Consider the following 21,758-nt stretch of genomic DNA (forward strand, 5'->3'; position numbering starts at 1 on the left):
TATTTTTATGTCTCTCCAGAGATGCTCAATTGGGTTTAGGTCAGAGCTCTGGCTGGGCAGGTTAAAGGTACTGTCACACTAGACGATATCGCTAGCGATCCGTGACGTTGCAGCGTCCTCGCTAGCGATATCGTCCAGTGTGACAGGCAGCAGCGATCAGGCCCCTGCTGGGAGATCGCTGGTTGGGGAAGAAAGTCCAGAACTTTATTTCGTCGCTGGACTCCCCGTAGACATCGCTGAATCGGCGTGTGTGACACCGATTCAGCGATGTCTTCGCTGGTAACCAGGGTAAACATCGGGTAACTAAGCGCAGGGCCGCGCTTAGTAACCCGATGTTTACCCTGGTTACCATCCTAAAAGTAAAAAAACAAACGCTACATACTTACCTACAGCCGTCTGTCCTCCAGCGCTGTGCTCTGCACTCCTCCTGCTCTGGCTGTGAGCGTCGGTCAGCCGGAATGCAGAGCGGTGACGTCACCGCTCTGCTTTCTGGCTGCCCGGCGCTCACAGCCAGACCAGAGAAGCAGAGCGCCGAGGACAGACGGCTGTAGGTAAGTATGTAGCGTTTGTTTTTTTACTTTTTAGGATGGTAACCAGGGTAAACATCGGGTTACTAAGCGCGGCCCTGCGCTTAGTTACCCGATGTTTACCCTGGTTACCGGGGACCTCGGGATCGTTGGTCGCTGGAGAGCGGTCTGTGTGACAGCTCTCCAGCGACCAAACAGCGACGCTGCAGCGATCCGGATCATTGTCTGTATCGCTGCAGCGTCGCTATGTGTGACGGTACCTTTAGAATGGTCACAAAGTTGTTCTGAAGCCAATCCTTTGTTATTTTAGCTGTGTGCTTAGGGTCGTCTTGCTAGAAGGTGAACGGTCAGCCAAGTCTGAGGTCCAGAGCACTCTGGAAGAGGTTTTCATCCAGGATATCTCTGTACTTGGCCTCATTCATGTTTCGTTCTATGGCAACCAGTCATCCTGTCCTTGCAGCTGAAAAACACCGTCATAGCATGATGCTGCCACCACCATGTTTCACTGTTGGGATTGTATTGGGCAGGTGATGAGCAGTGTTTGGTTTTCTCCACACATACCGCTTAGAATTATCACCAAAAAGGTCTATCTTCGACTCATCAGACCAGAGAATCGTATTTCTCATAGTCTGGGAGTCCTTCATGTGTTTTTTTTTTTTAATATAAACAAACTCTATGCGGGCTTTCATATCTCTTGTACTGAGAAGGTTTCCGTCGGGCCACTGTACCATAAAGGCCCGACTGGTGGAGGGCTGCAGTGATAGATGACTTTGTGGAGCTTTCTCCCATCTCCCTACTGCATCTGTGGATCTGAGCCAGAGTGATCTTGGGGTTCTTCTTTACCCCTCACCAAGGCTCTTCTCCCATGATTGCTCAGTTTGGCTGGACGGTCAGGTCTAGGAAGACTTCTGCTGGTCCCAAACTAATTCCATTTAAGGATTATGGAGGCCACTGTACTCTTAGGAACCTTGAGTGCTGCAGAAATTCTTTTGTAATCTTGGCTAGATCTGTGACTTGCCACAACTGTCTGAGCTCCTTGGCCAGTTCCGTTGACCTCATGATTCTCATTTTGTCTGACATGCACTGTGAGCTGTGAGGTCTTATATAGACAGGTGTGTGCCTTTCCAAATCAAGTCCAATCAGTTTAATTTAACACAGCTGGACTCAAATGGAGGAGTAGAACCATCTCAAGGAGGATCACAAGGAAATGGATAGTATGTGACTTTTAATAAGTGTCTGAGAAAAGGGTCTGAATACTTATGACTGTGGTATTTCTGTTTTTCTTTTTTAAAGTTTGGAAAAATGTCTACATTTCTGGGGCTTTTTCAGTCAAGATGGGGTGCAGAGTGTACATTAATGTGAAAAAAATAATCTTTTTGGATTTACCAAATGGCTGCAATGAAACAGAGTGAAAAATTTAAAGGGGTCGGAATACCTTCCGTACCCACTGTATATCCTTTTCATAGAGGTCATATATTTAGCATGGACCAAAAGAAATCCCAAGGAGACTAAACCAGGTTAAAGCTCTCTACAGTATTGTCATTAAGGACTGCCCGGTATTCAAAGTTCCTGATCTCCTTGATACGAGAATATAGATCTTGTTGGGAAGGTGGAGAGGTTTGCTTCCAGTGGTAGGAAATCAAACAGCGTTCTGCTGTTAACATATGTAGAAGCAGTCTAATGGATCTCTTGGATGTAGACATGGGGACAATATTTCATAGAAAGAGCTGAGGACTCCATGGGAGATCCACTCCAAAAACTTGCTTAGCAAGGAGTATATTATACCAAATTTTGAGGGCTTATCCTTGACCGTTTTTCCTTATATGGGGCTAAGGACTTACCGACAGGTAGTTACTAACAACCCGCCTGTTCTGACTCAGAGCGGTCATGGACCACTCTTTGTCCCAGTCACATCAACTGAGCAGCTCTTTACCTTCCAGTCTGCTCTGTCGATGGGGTGTGGCTGCTGATGTTCTGCTGATTGACAGCCAGTTTCCCGCAGTTGGGTACCTGGGAGCTAGCTGTCACTCAGCATGTCAACCGCAGTGAGTGAACCAGAACAGGTTGTCGCAGAACAGGTAGGTTGTGCCAGTAGGTTTTTAGTCCATATCAAAAACACCTGTCTGTATAACCCCCTTTAATGGCTCTTGCCTTTCTGGCTACTTTTGATTTACTTAATAATGAATTGCCTGTTGTCATTATTTTATTATTTTTTTTTTTTCTCATTTCTTTGTTCAGAACTACTATCCGATCACCATCACCAGCTCTTCTGTGCTCCAAGGTTGACAGCCACATTACAGATACTGTTTCAAATGTCTTGGAAGATATGAAAGGCCCGTTTGAAAATCACATTAGAAACATTCTTCTTCGGACCTCTGCAAATCCTTTACTGCTAAAGTGAGCAAATATGGGGTGTGAAGTCTTTTAAACACTATAGTGTACAGGCTGCTAGTGATTGGCTAATCATGACCACCTGTTTTTGTGTGAACACGTATCCTGTTCTCACTTTCCTAAATTGTCGTAATTGGTCACGTATGTGTGCATTTATTATCTAAATATAAGGGATCTAGGGAAGGAGGGGGACATGGCCTAGCGGGCATGCAGTGAGGAGGTAACTCCTGAGAGCTTCCGCTGTATTCATCCGGTAAATTCCATCCTGGTGCATTTTCAGGCAGAGCTACTTACCCAATGCCTGAAGATATAATTAGCCCGTGGGCACTATTTTCAGGCTGCGGGAGTGAAATGACAGGAGGCAGGAATATTTGCATCAAGAATGATGCAGCATCATCGGAAATTCAAGATGGCCTGAGACTTACTGATGTTGGAGTAGAAACTGCTACCGTACTAGAGCAATACGCTCGCTCATAAAGCGACACCGCAGAGGTCAGTGACAGACAAGTGGTGGACAGTGAAACGTCCCCAAAAGGGTCCTGGCATCATTAACCCTTAGGAACACTGCGTGTCCCTGGTCAAAATTCCCTGGGGGACTCTTTATTGGATGTTCTAAATGCTGGTAATAAATGCAATACCACACTGGCTACACTAACCGCTCCGGTAGGTTATATCTGAGACCATATCGATAGTCTGGCATAATGTACATAAAGTGGCAGAACGTACCACCACAGTGAAGGGGAGAGTAAGTGAGGTGGAAGATGCCCTCCCTCTGGTTCAGAGACACATCCAGAGCCACACTCAGTTGCCACCTTACTGGCCAAAATTGATGATCTTGAAAATCTACAGAGGCGTAATAATATCAGGCTGGTGGAAATCCCTGAGAAGGTGAAAAGGAGAGATGCAGATTTTCTCCTTCGCCTCATTGGCGGCCACAGACCGTGGGTGTATGCTGCTGCCACTAGGAGGCTGACACTAAGTGATACAAAGAAAGTGACCTCCTCCCCTGCAGTATACACCCTCCTGCTGGCTCTCAGCTAACCAGTTGTTGCTTAGTGTCTGTAGGAGGCACACGGACAGGTCTGCTATTCAGACCCAAAACTTTTTATTATTTTACTTTTCAATTTTTACTCTTTACCTTTTTGATTTTTAATCTTTCCACGCACGAAGGCAGCGTCAGATTCTTTTAAGGTTCCGATCTCCCTGAACCATCAACAGGCGAGCACGGAGAGTGAAGTCTCTTCGTATCCTCTCCTGCTACGTGGAATGCCAAGCCTGAGCTGATGCTTAGGGGCGACGGGTCCCTTCAAGGGCACTGATCTTCCTTCACAGCTCCTATTTTTGTGCGGCTACATAACCCCTGATGAACCCCCGCTATATCCATGGGGGGAAACGCGTCGGGCATTGTTTGGGGAGACTGTTGTCTAGCGCTTGATGTGGTATTTGAATCTATCCAGCGGTGCTACAAGCCTACTACAAGCCTGCAGATGAGTATTAATGTTGCAGGGATGGTATTGTCTATGTGATGATGGGGATGATTGTGTCCCTATATAAGAAACATTGCTTTTCTGGGGGCCCCAGGCTTGTGGGTTTTGTTGGACATATTTTATTGCATTGTGCACTTTAAACAGCAAGAGTATTGTCTACTGCTCTATATATATGTCCTGAGCACCTGCCTACTGTTATCAATACTGAATATTGATTAAGCGCTTTTTTTCTTTTAGTTTTGCTTTCTTGGGCTTTAGGAGGTAATATTCTAATCGTTAATATTGTTAAGACTTTATCATTTCTAGAGTGGGATGTATGTATCCTTATATTATATAGATGGTGGCCTGTGTGGCTCATATTTGGTGATTAATAGGTGACCATTCACATACATTTTAGCATTATGGCATCTTCTATTTACCTACTCCTTTACCCTGGAAGCTAAATATATGTTTCATCTTGGACAATATTGATATTGTTGCATCTCATTCACCTACTTTTTGTATTTTTTGCGGGGCATACTCTGTTCTACCTACAGATGCCTGATATATAATTACTTTTGTGTATCTATGCAAGATTTGATATTTTTTTCATTCTACATTTCAATATTTTTTCTTTTCCTTTTTTTGGTACACTTTTTTTTTTTTTTTTTTATATATATATATATATATATTTTTGGGTGTTGGTGTTTTTGGGACATTTCTTTCTATCCCCAATTAGGGATTTTTTTAGGGACCCTAGGAGTGTGGGGCGCCTACCACTTCACATTAGGGTGCCTACCCCCACTGTTAGGTAGTATTTTCCCCGTAGGGATGTTCTAGGACTTTTTAGGATACCTAATCTAGGGGATTCTAGGGATTTTTGAGGGTAAATCGACGTTAAGTGGGGGCGCCTACCGCAGTAAATTAGGGTGCCAACCGCCACTGCCAGGTAGGGCTAAGTGCAGTGACTCCCTAGGACCTAACAGGTACATAACTTGTTGTTCTTTATTATTTTTGATTGTTTATGAAAAGAGACTTTTTAATTGTCTTTCAATAAAAGTTATATTTTAGGGATCCTTGTGTTTGTTTAGGTTTTGTACACCGATCTCCCTTCACCATCTACAGACGAGCACATGGAGTATCACCTCCGCGTATCCTCTTCTGCAGCCAGGCCTAATGCCGGACAACTGGCCCTGGGTACAGAGGCCCCTCTTTTTGGTGTCCGAGCAGCCCCCACTGCACCACCACTGTTAAAGCGGATAGCTCAAGGAAGCGGACGGTCCCTCCCCACCTCCCTATTATTATTATTATTATTATTATTATTATTATTATTATTATTATTATGCATTTTTATAGCGCCATTTATTCCATGGCGCTTTACATGTGAATACGGGGCAGATATAGACAAATACATTAAACATGAGCAGATAACAAGGCACACGAGTACATAAGGAGGGAGGACCCTGCCCGCGAGGGCTCACAGTCTGCAGGGGGTGGGTGAGGATACACTAGGAGAGGGAAGAGCTGGCTGTGCGGCTGTTCAGTAGGTTGAGGATCACTGCAGGCTGTAGGCTTGTCGGAAGAGATGAGTCTTCAGGTTCTTTTTGAAGGTTTCTATGGTAGGCGCGAGTCTGATGTATTGGGGTAGAGAGTTCCAGAGTATGGGGGAAGCACGGGCGAAGTCTTGGATGCGGTTATGGGAAGAAGAGATGAGAGGGGAGTAGAGAAGGAGGTCTTGGGAGGATCGGAGGTTGCGTGTAGGTAGGTACCGGGAGACCATGTCACAGATGTATGGAGGAGACAGGTTGTGGATGGCTTTGTATGTCAGTGTGACGGTTTTGAACTGGAGTCTCTGGGCGATAGGAAGCCAGTGAAGGGCTTGACACAGGGGAGAGGCTGGGGAATAGTTGGGGGACAGGTGGATTAGTCGGGCAGCAGAGTGTAGGATGGATTGGAGTGGTGCCAGAGTGCTAGAGGGGAGTCCAGAGAGTAGGAGGTTGCAGTAGTCGAGGCGGGAGATGATAAGGGCATGCACTAGCGTTTTCGCAGTGTTGCGGTCAAGGAAAGCACGGATCCGGGAAATATTTTTGAGTTTGAGACGACAGGAGGAGGCAATGATGTGGGATGGGAGCGGGTCAAGCGTGCAGGTGGTGAGGTGTGATCTTGACAGGAGGGTGGAGAGCTGATCTTCTGTCATGGTGGAGAAGCTGGTTTTTGAGGAGCAGGGCTGAGCAGCTAAGAGGGGTAGTGGGCGCTGTGGGTCAAAGCTTTCTCTGATCGTATCGATCTTCTGTTTAAAGAAAGAGGCGAAGTCATCAGCAGAAATGAGGGGGGAGGGAGGAGGTGCGGGGGGACGGAGTAGAGAATTGAAAGTGTTGAAAAGCTGTTTAGGGTTGTGGGACAGGGAGGGTATGAGGGATGAGAAGTAAGTTTGTTTTGCGGCAGTGAGCGCAGACCTGAAGCTGGCGAGGGACTGCTTGTATGCAGTGAAGTGGTCGGCAGAGTGGGATCGCTTCCATCTCCGCTCAGCAATCCTGGAAGCCCGTCTCAATTCTTTGGTCAGGCTGGTCAGCCAGGGCTGCCTGTTAATTGTACGAGTTTTACTATGCATGAGTGGGGCGGCCGAATCGAGTGTTGCTGTTATTGTGGTGTTATAAAAAGTGGCAGCAGCATCTGTGTCGTGAAGGGAAGCTATGTCTGTGAGAGGGAGAAGGGACTCAGAGAGTGATTGTAAGTTGAGATGTTTGAGATTTCTGCGAGGGTGAGTGAGTTTGTGGAGTGGGGGTTGCACCCTAGGAGAGGAGAGGGATGAGAATGTCAGTAGGTTGTGGTCAGACAGGGGGAGGGGGGGGGGGCTTGATGGATTGAGGTTTACCCCTTTATACCTGCACCGTCCACGCTGCAATACCTGACCTGCAGCAGAACAGAGTGCGTGAGCTTTCCGCGGCGGCTCCGCGCCGGGACGCGCACCGATGGTGAGCGTTTTTCGGCCTAGGTTAAAATTTAGTTCCCAGCTTTGGCCTTGTACAGGCCAAAGCTCCGCCCCTGAACCGCACCCCTATGATGCGATCCTGTGGCTCAGTCTACTTTTCTGGCTCTTCTCGTTGAAAGAGTTGCCCATGAAATCTCATTGGCCATCTTCCTACACCCTGTCGCAAGCTGACAGGGCTTCTGGATGCTCAGGAACCCTCCTGCTTGCTCGGATAGTGATGTGGAGGGTGATTCTGGTGGCTGGGGCACAAGACCTTGGTAGGAGCGCTGCCATTAACTCTCTCCCTTTCAGTATCCTATCCTCTGTGAGAACCCGGATTAAGGGGGCACATAGGAGTATATCATGTCCCAGCCTCGGGCATCTAAAAAGTTCCATAAGACTCTGTCTTTTTTTACTTCATGTAACTCCTGCCAGTCTGCGTTTCCAAAAGCTCAGAGTTCGCCACTCTGCAATGCCTGTGACCCCAAATGCGCTCAGGAGTTCCCCACTGACACTTAGCCCTGAGTGGGTCTCGTCTGTTTAAATCTGACTTCTCTGGCCAATGCGCTTGAATCCTTCAGTGTTCCTTCTGGGGATTGTGGCGTTCGCACGTCTGACGCAGAGGGACCCTCCCCTACATGGGAACAGTCGGCAAGCAGGGGCCGCACACAAACCAGAAACATACAAGCATCTAGGAAACAGATACTTAGTATGTCTCCCGTACAGTCACGTACCATGGCGTTCGTGAGCTCCATTTCTCGTTCTCCCTCTCCAGACGTTTGTAGCGAACTCGATTCTGAGTATGAATTGGATGTCTCCTTAGATCTGGATTTGTCAGGCTTTCAGAGGACCTTTGGTTCTCTGATAGAGGCCATCAACCAAACTCTGAAGGTTGATGAAGACTCAAGCTCTGTGCTGGAGCACTGTGTGCTTCAAAAAAGCTGAGAGTCCTCATAGAACATTCGCCATTCACCTGGAGTTTCGGGATATAGTTAATTGGCACAGGGAGCGGCCAGATAAGCGCTTTACAGGACAAAAAACCGCTTGAGGCGAAGTACCCTTTGTCAGCTGCTCTGAGAAAAGATTGGGCTGAGTCTTCTGTAGTAGACCTGCCAGTCTCTCGCCTGGCATCCAAAACCCTTCTATCCCTGCGTACTCTGGCGACTGCCAGATCGTCCAGATCTGCTCTCCCAAGGGCTGATTTACCACCAGAACTCAGCGGCCATGTGTTTAACAGCTTGGCCGTTGAATCCTGGATTCTGACCCAGGCTGGTTTTTTTCACAATAGGTTGCATCCACAATGATGAGTTCTCGTAAGCCTGCATCTGTACGCATTTATCATCTTACCTGGAAGACCTTTTTTGCTTGGTGCAAAGCTCGTGGATGTCTCCACCCTCGTCTTCTCTATTCCCATCATTTTAGTATTCCTAAAGACCGGTCTGGATTCAGGCCTCGTGCTCAGCTCGCTCAAGGGCCAGATATCTGCCTTATCGGTCTTATTCCAACGTAGGATTGCGACAAAACCTGAGGTGAAGACGTTCATTCAGGGGGTTACTCCTACTGCTTTTGCACTGAAATGGTTCTCTAGAAGCCAGTATGAGGGCATATACTGCAGAGGAGGAGCTAACTTTCTTTGTATTAACTTAGTGTTAGCCTCCTAGTGGCAACAGCATACACCCATGGTCCTGTGTCCCCTTATGAGGGGCTCAGAGAAAAGGATTTTACGGTGAGTACACAAGTCCCTGTGTTTGTTTGTTTTTTGTTTTTGTTTTTTTTTTTTTTTTTTAAATAATGGCCGGTGACTATATTTGGCAAGGAAATCCTTACTACTTTGTTTGCTGTTGAAAGGGTCCCTACAAGATCTGACCCAGTGGGTAGATCTCTGACACATGCGAATAAAGATTTTACACCAGAAGTACCAAAACACCATCTTGAGGAAAGTCGGAGAAAAGCAGGACATTTCGCTTGGAGGACAGAAGATATCCTTTTTTTTTTCTGTGCACAAAAGATCCCTGTTTGTGTGTATAGAGAAGGTTGAGGGTTCTTGTAGTTCAGAACTCTATGATCTACCCTGAAAAACTGGTGGTTGCCCACAGTTCTACCTCCCCATTTTTTGTTGTCTCCAAAGGACACTTTGAGATGGCTGGCACTCAAGGCAAGATGCAACTTGAGGCTGTGGGAGCGAATAGATGTGATTTAACTTAGTCTGTGCGCAAGATGTCCACTCTGACTTTTAATACAGCGGGTGCTGAAATGGAGTCATCATAATTAAAGATTTGTTTATTTTTCTCATTGCCACAGCATGCACCGAAATGGTTTTGAATAGTTTTATGTCCCATCGCTTACTGGTAAGGATTACACTGGTTGGGGGGGGAAAGGGAGGTTGGTGGCTGTGTAAGGGGTGGTCTTGAATATCTGATATGCAATAAGTCTGCGGAGTTTGTCTTGCATTAAGCACGTATTGAATGTGGTCTTAGCCCAATATCAAATAGGAATTTAGGTATTCTATAAACTTGATGTATCGCATATAACTGGGAGAGTATGAGATTTATTCAGGATAATTGGGGGATCCTGTATAGTGTGTCCTGCCAATGTGCTTCATTTTAACATTTTAAACAAACTTTCAACGCGGGTAACCCGGAATTTTTCAGATATTTTCTATTGAGGCATGCTGTAAGAGCCCAGGAATCTCAGATTTGACCATTTTGCATAATGGCATACTTGACTCGGTAACTGCTAAAACTACAAATGGCCTTATCTCTCATGTATATTTTTTTGTTATTAATCATTCTGGGAGACTCTAGAGCTACAATAAAACCTAAATGGGAGGGAGATGTGGGTTTAATTACTTTTCCTTGTAACTCCAGGATACCTTGCCACTCCAGTTCAGTATCGATAAATACGACTCAAAGAAGATCTCAATTATTTCTTATACATACAGTATACAGTACCCCTAAAATATTATATAGGATGGGCCTGAGGCCATATGATTGTAAACGTTGCTGGGAAGATGGGGCAGATTTAGTCCATATGTTCAGTATTTTAAAATACATGCCTGTTAGTAAGGCTCTTGGCTGAGCAAGGCTGATTTGATTGCGATGCCTTATATTATAATGAACATATCCCTATGTTCAAAGTTTCAGCAAATCATTACGAACACATTTTTAAACACTTAAAATATAAATTGTGATAAAGGGTATATATACCTTATATACTCGAGCATAAGCTGAGAACTTCAGCCCATTATTTTATTTATTTTTTTTAATGACTAGAAGTGCCCCTAGAATCGGCAGTGGCGGCTGTCACATCATACTCACCTGCTCCCGGCACTGTCTCTGCACTTCACCCTGCTTTTCCGATGGTCTCCGGCGCCCGCAGCTCTCTCCTGTGTTTAGCGGTCACGTGGTACCTCTCATTAAAGTAATGAATATGGACGCGACTCCACTATCATAGGCGTGGAGCGCATATTCATTACTTTAATGAGCGGCACCATGTAACGGCTAAACACCGGAACAAGCTGCCGGTGCCAGAGACAATCGGAGAAGCAGAGACTGCGCCAGGAGGAGGTGAGTATAACGAGGGATGGTGAGCCATGTAATATTCACCCGTTCCACCGCTGGGCTCTGTTTTCTGCATCCTCTGGCTGTGATGATCAGGACAGAGGGCGCGATGACTTTAGTGCGCGCCCTCTGCCTGAACAGTCACAGCAGAGACTCAGAAGACACAGCAGCACGCGGCAGTGGAGTAGGGACAGGTGAATATCGCAAGTGCCAGTGTCTTGAGCCAGCGGCCACTCCCGCACCTGGCCCTCAAAGCGCGCCGGTGTCCCCACCTGCTCAGGACACCGGCACCAGACCCCCAGCGACAAGAGGCGAGTATGTCATCTATTTTTTTATATTTTTTTTTTATCGCAGCAGCATATGGGGCATATTATTTTGTGGAGCATCTTATGCGGCATCAACCTTTGTGAATTATTAGATGGGGCATATTATTCTATTGAGCATCTTATGGGGCCACCAACCTTTTTGCAGCATTATATGGGGCATAATATTCTGTGGAGCATCTTATGGGGCCCATCATGAACTGTGGCGTATTATATGAGCTCCTGATTCAATATGGATATTCAAAAACACTTAACCTACTGATGACTCTAATTTTACTTTTATTGGTATCTATTTTTATTTTTGAAATTTAGCAGTAGCTGCTGCATTTCCCACCCTAGGCTTATACTCGAGTCAATTAGTTTTCCCAGTTTTTTTTGTGGCAAAATTAGGGGTATCTGCTTATATTCCGGTCGGCTTATACTAGAGTATATACGGTATATTCTTTTTATACCCTAGTTCTTCAACTAAAGATTCTTCACCACCACCTGAGGAATGTCTTCAATTGTTAAGTCGAGCAACCCAAGTTTTCCGTGAGGAGTATATCCTCAAACAGGACATGGCTAGAGAGGAGATTCAGAGAAGGTAGTGTGTTGTGCGTGATATACTGATATTTGTGATATGATTGTTACACATAAAGATTCTGGCTTTTCTTCCCTTAGAGTGAAATTGTTGATTACCCAAAAAGAAAAGCAACGTAAAGATCTACAGTACCGTAAAGAAGAAAGGTGAACTAAAAAATCTGTCAAAATGTTCTGGGAAAACTAGTAGACATTAGACTGCCTCTTTGCTGGTTCTACGATTAACACTTCCCACACCATTCTACAGTCTACATCTGGAAAGTGTTTTCTTGTTTTCATTTTGTATCTTTTTTTTTTTTTTTTAACTTTCCCATTCTGCACACCCATACTCTCCTAATCTAGCACACTTTTTTTGTGCACAGTGTTTCACATGTAAAGGGAAGAAGCCAAAAAAATGAAACAGGTAAATGCTGCTGTCAGACAGCAATTCTGACTTCCCAAGATTTTAACTATATATTGAAATACTATGGTATTGCAGGAAATAGTATATGCAATCGGACAATCACAGGTTCAAGTATAAAAATATATTTTTAACCCCTTAACGACCGCCGATACGCCTTTTAACGGCGGCAGTTAAGGGTACTTAAACCACAGCGCCGTTAATAATTAACGGCGCTGTGGAAAAAGTAAATGGCGCCCCCCAGAGTCCGATTTTCTCCGGGGTCTCAGCTGAGACCCCAGAAAACATGATTCGGATCGGTTTTTACCGACCCCCGCTTTTGCGATCGCCGGTAATTAACCGTTTACCGGCGATCGCAAAAAAAAAAAGAAAAAGAGAAAAATAAAGTCGATTTCCCTTTTAATTTCTCTGTCTTCCGATGTGATCGCACATCAGAGGACAGAGAAAAGGGCTCCCAAATAGCCCCCCGATACTCACCTGTCTCCCCCGGTGCTCCTCGTGGCTCCCGATGGGCGCCGCCATCTTTCTCCGGCAAAAAAATGGTGGGCGCATGCACAGTGTGCCCGTCGGCCGGCACCGGGAGGATCTATGGTGTCTCGGCTGCCGGGGGTAGCCGAGACCCCAAAGAACATGATCGGGGTCTGTTATACCGACCCCTGTTTTGCAATCGCCAGTAATTAACTGTTTACCGGCGACCGCAAAAAAAAAGTGTAATTCTCTGTCCTCTGATGTGATTGCACATCAGAGGACAGAGAAATAGGGGGAATCGGGGACCCTATTATACTCACCGGTGTCCCTGGGTCCTCCTGCTTCTTCTCCTGGCCGCCGGCGTCTTCTTTGGGAAACAAAATGGCGGGCGCAGTGCGCCCGCCATCTGTCGCCATCTGCCGGCCGGCAGGAGAAAGCACTTGGGGCTAAAATTAGGGTTAGGGTTGGGGCTAAATTTAGGGTTGGGGCTAAATTTAGGGTTAGGCTTCTTTCACACTTACGTCGGTACGGGGCCGTCACAATGCGTCGGCCCGAGATACCGACGCACGTTGTGGAAATTGTGCACAACGTGGGCAGCGGATGTAGTTTTTCAACGCATCCGCTGCCCAATATATGTCCTGGGGAGGAGGGGGCGGAGTTACGGCCACGCATGCGCAGACGGAAATGGCGGACGCGACGTACAAAAAAAGTTACATTGAACATTTTTTTGTGCCGACGGTCCGCCAAAACACAACTGATCCAGTGCACGACGGACGCGACGTGTGGCCATCCGTCGCGATCCGTCGGCAATACAAGTCTATGGGCAAAAACCGCATCCTGCGGGCACATTTGCAGGATCCATTTTTTGTCCAAAACTACGGATTGCGACGGATGGCAAACGACGCAAGTGTGAAAGTAGCCTTAGGGTTGGGGCTAAAGTTAGGGCTAGGGTTAGGGTTGGAGCTAAAGTTAGGGTTAGGGTTGGGGCTAAATTTAGGGTTAGGGCTAGGGTTGGGGCTAATGTTAGGGTTAGAGTTGGGAGTAGGGTTTGGATTAGGGTTGGTATTAGGGTTAGGGTTGGCATTAGGGTTACGCTTGGGATTAGGGTTAGGTTTGGGATTAGGTTTGAGGTTCGGGTTGAGATTAGGATTAGGGGTGTGTTGTATTTAGGGTTTTGATTAGGGTTATGGTTAGGGTTGACATTAGGGTTGTTTTGGGGTAAGGGTTGTGATTATCATTAGGGTTGTGATTAGGATTATGGATCGGGTTGGGATTAGGGTTAGGGGTGGGTTAGGGTTGGAGCTAGAATTGGGGAGTTTCCACTGTTTAGGTACATCAGGGGGTCTCCAAACATGACAGCCAATTTTGCGTTCAAAAAGTCAAATGGTGCTCCCTCCTTTCTGAGCTCTGCCGTGCGCCCAAACAGTGGTTTACCCCCACATATGGGGCATCGGCATACTCGGGATAAATTTGACAACTTTTGGGGTCCAATTTCTCCTGTTACCCTTGTGAAAATAAAAACTTGGGGGCTACAATATCTTTTTTGTGGAAAAAAATGTTTTTTTTATTTTCACGACTCTGCATTAATAACTTCTGTGAAGCACTTGGGCATTCAAAGTTCTCACCACACATCTAGATAAGTTCCATGGGGGGTCTAGTTTCCAAAATGCGGTCACTTGTGGAGGGTCTCTACTGATTAGGCACATCAGGGGTTCACCAAACGCGACATGGTGTCCGATCTCAATTCCACCCAATTCTACATTGAAAAAGTAAAACGGCACTCCTTCTCTTCCAAGCTCTGCGGTGCGCCCAAACAGTGGTTTACCCTCACATATGGGGTATTGACGTATTCAGGAGAAATTGCACAACAACTTTTGTGGTCTAATTTCTCCTGTTACCCTTGTGAAAATAAGAATTTGTGGGCGAAAAGATCATTTTTGTGTAAACAAATGCGATTTTTTTTTTTTTTTTTTTTTTTTTTTAATTTTCACGGCTCTACGTTATAAACTTCTGTGAAGCACTTGGGGGTTCAAAGTGCTCACCACACATCTAGATAAGTTCCTTAATGGGTCTAGTTTCCAAAATGGTGTCACTTGTGGGGAGTTTCCACTGTTTAGGTACATCAGGGCTCGCTAAACGTGACATGGCGTCCGATCTCCATTCCAGCCAATTCTGCATTGAAAAAGTCAAACGGCGCTCCCTCACTTCCAACTTCTGCAGTGCGCCCAAAAAGTGGTTTACCCCCACATATGGGGTATTGGCGTGTTCAGGAGAAATTGCATAACAAAATTTATGGTTACATTTCTGTTTTTACAATTGTGAAAATAAAAAAAATGGTTCTGAATTAAAATGTTTGCAAAAAAAAGTTAAATGTTCATTTTTTCCTTCCACATTGTTTCAGTTCCTGTGAAGCACGTAAAGGGTTAATAAACTTCTTGAATGTGGTTTTGAGAACCTTGAGGGGTGCAGTTTTTAGAAAATAACGAAGTGTGACACCATTCTATCATATAGAGCCCTCAAAATGACTTCAAATGTGATGTGGGCCCAAAAAAAAAAATGGTGTCGTAAAAATGAGAAATTGCTGGTCAACTTTTAACCCTTATAACTCCCTAACAAAAAAAAATTTTGTTTCCAAAATTGTGCTGATGTAAAGTAGACATGTGGGAAATGTTATTTATTAACTATTTTTCGTGACATCTCTCTGATTTAAGGGCATAAAAATACAAAGTTTGAAAATTGCAAAATTTTAAAAATTTTCACCATTTTCCAGTTTTTTTCATAAATAATCGCAAGTAATATCGAAGAAATGTTACCACTAACATGAAGTACAATATGTCACGAAAAAACAGTCTCAGAATCAGCGGGATCAGTTGAAGCGTTCCAGAGTTATAACCTCATAAAGTGACACTGGTCAGAATTGTAAAAATTGGCTCGGTCACTAAGGCTACTTTCACAGTACCGTCGGATTCGGCCCGTCGCATTGCGTCGGGCCGATATTCCGACGCTAGCGTTTGATGGGCCGCACAACGGGTGCAGCGGATGCATTTCTCCAGCGCATCCGCTGCCCCATTGGGAGGTGGGGGCGGAGTTCCGGCCGCGCATGCACGGTCGGAAAAAGCGGTCCGTCGGAAGCAAAAAACGTTACATTTAACGTTTTTTGCTCCCGGCGGTCCGCCACAACACGGCGCAACCGTCACACGACGGTTGCGACGTGTGACAATACGTCGCAATGCGTCAGTAATGTTACTCTATGGGGCAAAAACGCATTCTGCAAACAACTTTGCAGGATGCGTTTTTTCCCCTAAACTACGCATTGCGACGTATTCAAAAAAACGCCAGTGTGAAAGTAGCCTAAGGGGTTAAACTCCGTAACAAGACATGTACCTTAATAAAAAAAAAATACTAAAATGTTTTGATCACTCTTTGTATACACTCCCCCAAAATGGTATCAATACAATAGTCAGCTCTCCATGCAATAAAATAATCCCTCCCACAAGCTCCATAGACAGAGAAATAAATTGCAGGTCTAAGAAAATGGCAACCAAAACTAATTTTTCAACTTCTAGATTTTTTTTTCTTTTTCAGCACTAAAAAATTATAAAAAAAAAACTATACCGCTTTGTATGAGTGTGGATCGTACTGATCTGGAAAATAATGTTGGTAGGTCATTTGTATGACACAATGAACACTGTAAAAAATAAATAAATAAAATGCAGAATTGCGTTCAGGGATTTTTTTTTTCTGCGCTGTTCTGCTTGTCACTTTTATCATACAGTGTACTGGCATAAAGAAAAAAAAAATGGTCATATTTTTTCAATTTACAATTCACCCCCCAAAAATAAAGCCCTCATATGGATAATAGAATTTTTTTTTTTTTTTAAAGTATGCCCCTTTGAACAGGTGGAGGAAAAAAACACAAAAGCAAAAATCAATAAATGCCCAGTCCTGAATATGTTAATAAACCAAGCTCAAATTGTTGTTTTTTTAAGTTTGTATACATGCAGCACATAAACATATGTTCACATTGGCCATAAAGCATACAAAACCTACAAGAAACAGAATGAGCAAAAACCCTGCTGTAACTAAATAAGTACAAAGCAAAGGTGGATTTAAATAACACAGGGTTCTTAGTAATACTGTATTTGATCAAAAATAGCCTAAAAGCCATCCCACCGTCGACAAGGTGACCCTGATCAAGATGGTCCTACGCTATCTAATATGTTATTTAAATGCACTTTTGCTTTTTACTTAGTTACAGCAGGGTTTTTGATCATTTTGTTTGTTGTAGGTTCTGAATATGTTAATATACAGGTGCTGATATATTAAATTTTTTTTTTTTTTTAAATGCAGAAAAAGTCTTAAAGAAACGGCTGAACGTCTTGCTGAGAAATATGAGGAAGCTAAAGAGAAACAAGATGATCTCCTAAGCAGGTGGGTCTGTCCATCTTTTTACTATGATCTTGGTGTTCCAGAAAGAGGTTTGATATTATTCTCTGCATGGATTAGGATACACTTCTATTAACTTGCGTATCATATTAGTGACTTGGTTTAGTGGTCATTTAAACAACATCTCCAGAAGAGTTGTCCTGGACTAAGTGGCCAATCTCACCAGAGTGACAGAGAACTAGGATTGGGGAAAGGGGAACACAAATAGAATTGGAAGGATGTCTTTGGTTTGACTTTTTGTAAACGCATCTAATTGACGGCAAGGTTTTACCTTGAAGAGGTAAATTTTTAGACCTCACAGTAAATACTTATCAACTTAAATGTAGGCATTTTCTGAAAAGCAGTTTTCTCTTGCTCATTTTTTTATGAAGGCTAAAAGCTGTGCTGCACAGCTTCAACACTCGACATCCAGTTTTGACAGAGAGCGAACGAGATATGAAGAAGGAGCTACTTTCAACACATGAACAGCTCCATCATCTTGATAATGCTATAAAACAGGTGAGCAAGCCACATTACTCAGACAAGACAGGAATCTTGGTAACTTCACAGCTCCAGTATGTTTGTGTATTTTCATTATTCACAGGTCAAAATGAAAATGGACTATCAGGAGCGAAAGATGGATAAAGTAAAAAGTCCAAGAAAGTCTAACCTAAATCTTAGCGACTACCAGCAAAAGAATATCCAGACTGTGTTAAAAGAACAGTAAGTACGAACTGATGAACATTCATAATGTGTAGGACCAGCATATGCACTGTGGCAAATTTTTATCCATCCAGTCAGCCTTTAGCTGAATACTATAGCCTGACTTACCATATTGTCCAGGGCACACTATGTTACAAATCCAGATGTTGTATTTGTAGTAGCCTGTTTGTCTATACGATCCATTTACCTAGGCTGGAGGCCTTCTAAGCGTAGGTGTGGACCCTGTAAAAATCTGGCGAACGTGTGGATGGAAGACCAGGTTGCTTTTTTTTCAGAGTTGCAGGGGAGATGCCCTATGGTGTACCGCCCAGATAGATCCGCACAGCCCTGACCTTGTCTAACCTGTTCAGTGAACGCTCCAGAGGTTGAGACGGAGCCGGGAAAAAGGAAGGGAGAACAATGTCCTCATTTAGGTGAAAGGTGGACACCACCTTGGGAAGGAAAGAAGGTAGAGGCCGCAAAACCACCTTGTCCTGGTGGAGGACCAGAAAAAGGGGGTGGGGGTGGGGGGGAGAGACAGCAAAGAGCCGCCAATTCTGAGACGCGCCTAATGGACCTTCTTCCAAGACAGGGAAGGAAGGACCGACCCTGAAAGATGAGGGGATGACTGCCACCAATTGAGAGATCGTTTGACTCTGGAGGAGAGCCGAACCGGATGAGAGAACAGACTTGTTCCACTGAGATAGGGTGGCCTGCTGAAGCAGTCTAGAACGGCATTGCACAAAAGGAATTGCTTCCAACGCTGCCACCATCCTTCCCAGACCGCCATTGCCAAACGGAAGGAAGCCAAGGGCTCTGCACGGAGCGAACTCCTTGCTGGAGGATTGATATCTTCTCCTTGGGAAGAGAAATCCTTGTCTTGCGGGTGTTGAACCACATGCCTAGAAAAATAAGGAGCTGACTTGGGTCAAGGCAAGACTTTTTCCTGTTGATTTGCCATCCGAATCCGGACAGGGTGTCATGAATGATAAACAGACTTTCTTGGGCCTGGTAAAAGGATGGAGCCTTGATGAGAATGTCATAAAGGTACGGGATGAGCACTAGACCCTTGAGCTGTAGAATGGCAAATACTGCTGCCATGACCTTTGTGAAAAGCCCTGGAGCGGATGCAAGCCCGAACGGCAGGGCGACTAACTGAAAATGGTCCTGCCGTACTGCAAAACACAAATATCTGATGCCCTGGGAAGATAGGAACATGGAGATGGGCATCCTGGATGTCTATGGAGCACAGGAACTCCTGCGGCTCCATGGAGAAAATTACTGAGCAAAGGGACTCCATCCTGAAATGTCGCAGACGTACCCTCTTGTTCAGTAACTTTAGATCCAGAATGGGTCGGACTGAGCCATCCTTTTTTGGCACAACAAATAGGGTTGAATAAAAGCCTGTGAAACATTCCTGGTCTCTGACAGTAACAATGACACCTGAACTGAGGAAGGAGGCAGTGTACACAAGGAAACCCAGAACCAGAGAAGCATCTCTTGGAGGATGGGATTCAAAGAATCGATCTCGGGGCTGCAAAACTAAATCTGTTTTGTATCCTGAGGATACAGCCTCCCTGACCCATGTGTCCTCTACCGAGGTGAGCCAGGTGTCTATGAAAAAACGGAGACTGCCACCCAGCCTGGGAGATTCCCTGGAATCTGAAGATGAATCATGCCGAGGAAGATCTACCAGGTGTAGGTATGGTGGATCTACCCTGTGCTCTACGGGAACACCAGGATGGTGTGGGTTTAAAAGAAGCCCTTTATTCAATCACCATGACAGCACTAACGAGAGAGGGGATCTGCCCTTCAGGGACAGGAAACCTACAGAGATACAAGGGTGGCACCTCTCTCCCGCATCAGTTGGTTTCCTGTCCCTGACAGGGGACCCTACAGACTTGCCTTAAGAAGAAAGGTGAAGACAGTTCCCAGGCTCGGCAGGCCGGTTCTTGAAGCGGGAGGTTCCCTTCCTCGGTCGGGTCCGGTGTGCTGGAGGTGCCGCACCACAGAGTGCTGTGGGGGTAGGCAGCAGCAGGAGAAAGCGGCCTTCAGCCTTCAGAGGGAGTGCCGACTTGAATGCTTTCATCTCCGGTGCGGGTATGTATGGCCGTGGGAGGCCCTGCTCTCTGGGACCAGGGGTGTTTGACGGTGTCCCGACATATCGCGGGTGATGGGCACTTGGCGGCGTGCTGGCGCGGCGGAAGTGACACGTCAGAAGGGGCGGGTGTTGCGGCTCGATGACGGTGTGACAGGCACGGTCCGTGCCGTGGCAATGAGCAGGTTCACAGCAGGTTACGGTCTCGCGGTGGGGGGGACGGTGTGTCGGATAGAGATGACGCTTGGGGAAATGCAGGTATGCGATGCAGTGGTCGGGAGACAGGGGTCTAAATTAGGGGGCAGTCTTGGGGGATAGGGGCCTCCCAATGGCAGATGTACCGAGCAAGGAGATTGGATTAACCTGCGGACCCCATCCGGGGGTTGAACCTGAAGGGGCCGGCTACTTAAGGGTTCCTAATGGGCCACCACATGCTTCCTATCCATATTGCAATGGAGTCTCAGGAGCAGGAACTGTTGCAGACTGAGCAGCAGTGTCAGCCTTTGGAGAAGCCCCAAACAGTGAGCACCCAGCGGCGATCTAGTGGCAGTAGTCGTCCTGGAGGTGATAGAGCTGATCAAAGATCTAAGGCCGGAAAATCCTCAAGCCGTAATGATGTTACAACGGCTGAGAGGGTCCCCCCCCCCCCCAATCTACGGTACCACCCAGTTACTATAGGGGTAAGTGATCGCCGAGAAAGTTCACTTAGTGATGTGTGGCTCCCCTTATATTCCCTCTCTCCATGTCTATCAGGGAAAAAAAACGGTCCTCTAAATCTAAACATAAAGAATGTGCTGTGTGGAGTTCCTCTCCCGGATGACCACATAAGGAAATTATGCGGACCGTGTATTACATAGTAACATATAGTAACATAGTTAGTAAGGCCGAAAAAAGACATTTGTCCATCCAGTTCAGCCTATATTCCATCATAATAAATCCCCAGATCTCCGTCCTTCTACAGAACCTAGTAATTGTATGATACAATATTGTTTTGCTCCAGGAAGACATCCAGGCCTCTCTTGAACCCCTCGACTGAGTTCGCCATCACCACCTCCTCAGGCAAGCAATTCCAGATTCTCACTGCCCTAACAGTAAAGAATCCTCTTCTATGTTGGTGGAAAAACCTTCTCTCCTCCAGACGCAAAGAATGCCCCCTTGTGCCCGTCACCTTCCTTGGTATAAAGAGATCCTCAGCGAGATATTTGTATTGTCCCCTTATATACTTATACATGGTTATTAGATCGCCCCTCAGTCGTCTTTTTTCTAGACTAAATAATCCTAATTTCGCTAATCTATCTGGGTATTGTAGTTCTCCCATCCCCTTTATTAATTTTGTTGCCCTCCTTTGTACTCTCTCTAGTTCCATTATATCCTTCCTGAGCACCGGTGCCCAAAACTGGACACAGTACTCCATGTGCGGTCTAACTAGGGATTTGTACAGAGGCAGTATAATGCTCTCATCATGTGTATCCAGACCTCTTTTAATGCACCCCATGATCCTGTTTGCCTTGGCAGCTGCTGCCTGGCACTGGCTGCTCCAGGTAAGTTTATCATTAACTAGGATCCCCAAGTCCTTCTCCCTGTCAGATTTACCCAGTGGTTTCCCGTTCAGTGTGTAATGGTGATATTGATTCCCTCTTCCCATGTGTATAACCTTACATTTATCATTGTTAAACCTCATCTGCCACCTTTCAGCCCAAGTTTCCAACTTATCCAGATCCATCTGTAGCAGAATACTATCTTCTCTTGTATTAATTGATTTACATAGTTTTGTATCATCTGCAAATATCGATATTTTACTGTGTAAACCTTCTACCAGATCATTAATGAATATGTTGAAGAGAACAG

At 45.4% G+C, this 21,758-nt stretch overlaps 1 protein-coding gene across 2 annotated transcripts in view; it reads left to right on the top strand.

The window, feature by feature from the left end:
• NUP88 (nucleoporin 88) overlaps window positions 1-21,758 on the top strand; it is a 96,997-nt gene that overhangs the window by 64,447 nt on the left and 10,792 nt on the right. The window contains exons 11-16 of one of the 2 annotated variants that reach the window (XM_069757486.1): window positions 2,766-2,924; window positions 11,696-11,821; window positions 11,899-11,964; window positions 17,036-17,116; window positions 17,503-17,629; window positions 17,715-17,833. In XM_069757486.1, the coding sequence (XP_069613587.1) occupies window positions 2,766-2,924; window positions 11,696-11,821; window positions 11,899-11,964; window positions 17,036-17,116; window positions 17,503-17,629; window positions 17,715-17,833 (678 nt within the window). The remainder of the gene's footprint in view (window positions 1-2,765; window positions 2,925-11,695; window positions 11,822-11,898; window positions 11,965-17,035; window positions 17,117-17,502; window positions 17,630-17,714; window positions 17,834-21,758) is intronic. The other variant, XM_069757487.1, reaches the window with a different exon arrangement.

This window comes from Ranitomeya imitator, chromosome 3, assembly GCF_032444005.1.
Source record: "Ranitomeya imitator isolate aRanImi1 chromosome 3, aRanImi1.pri, whole genome shotgun sequence".
NCBI classification, from domain to species: Eukaryota; Metazoa; Chordata; class Amphibia; order Anura; family Dendrobatidae; genus Ranitomeya; species Ranitomeya imitator.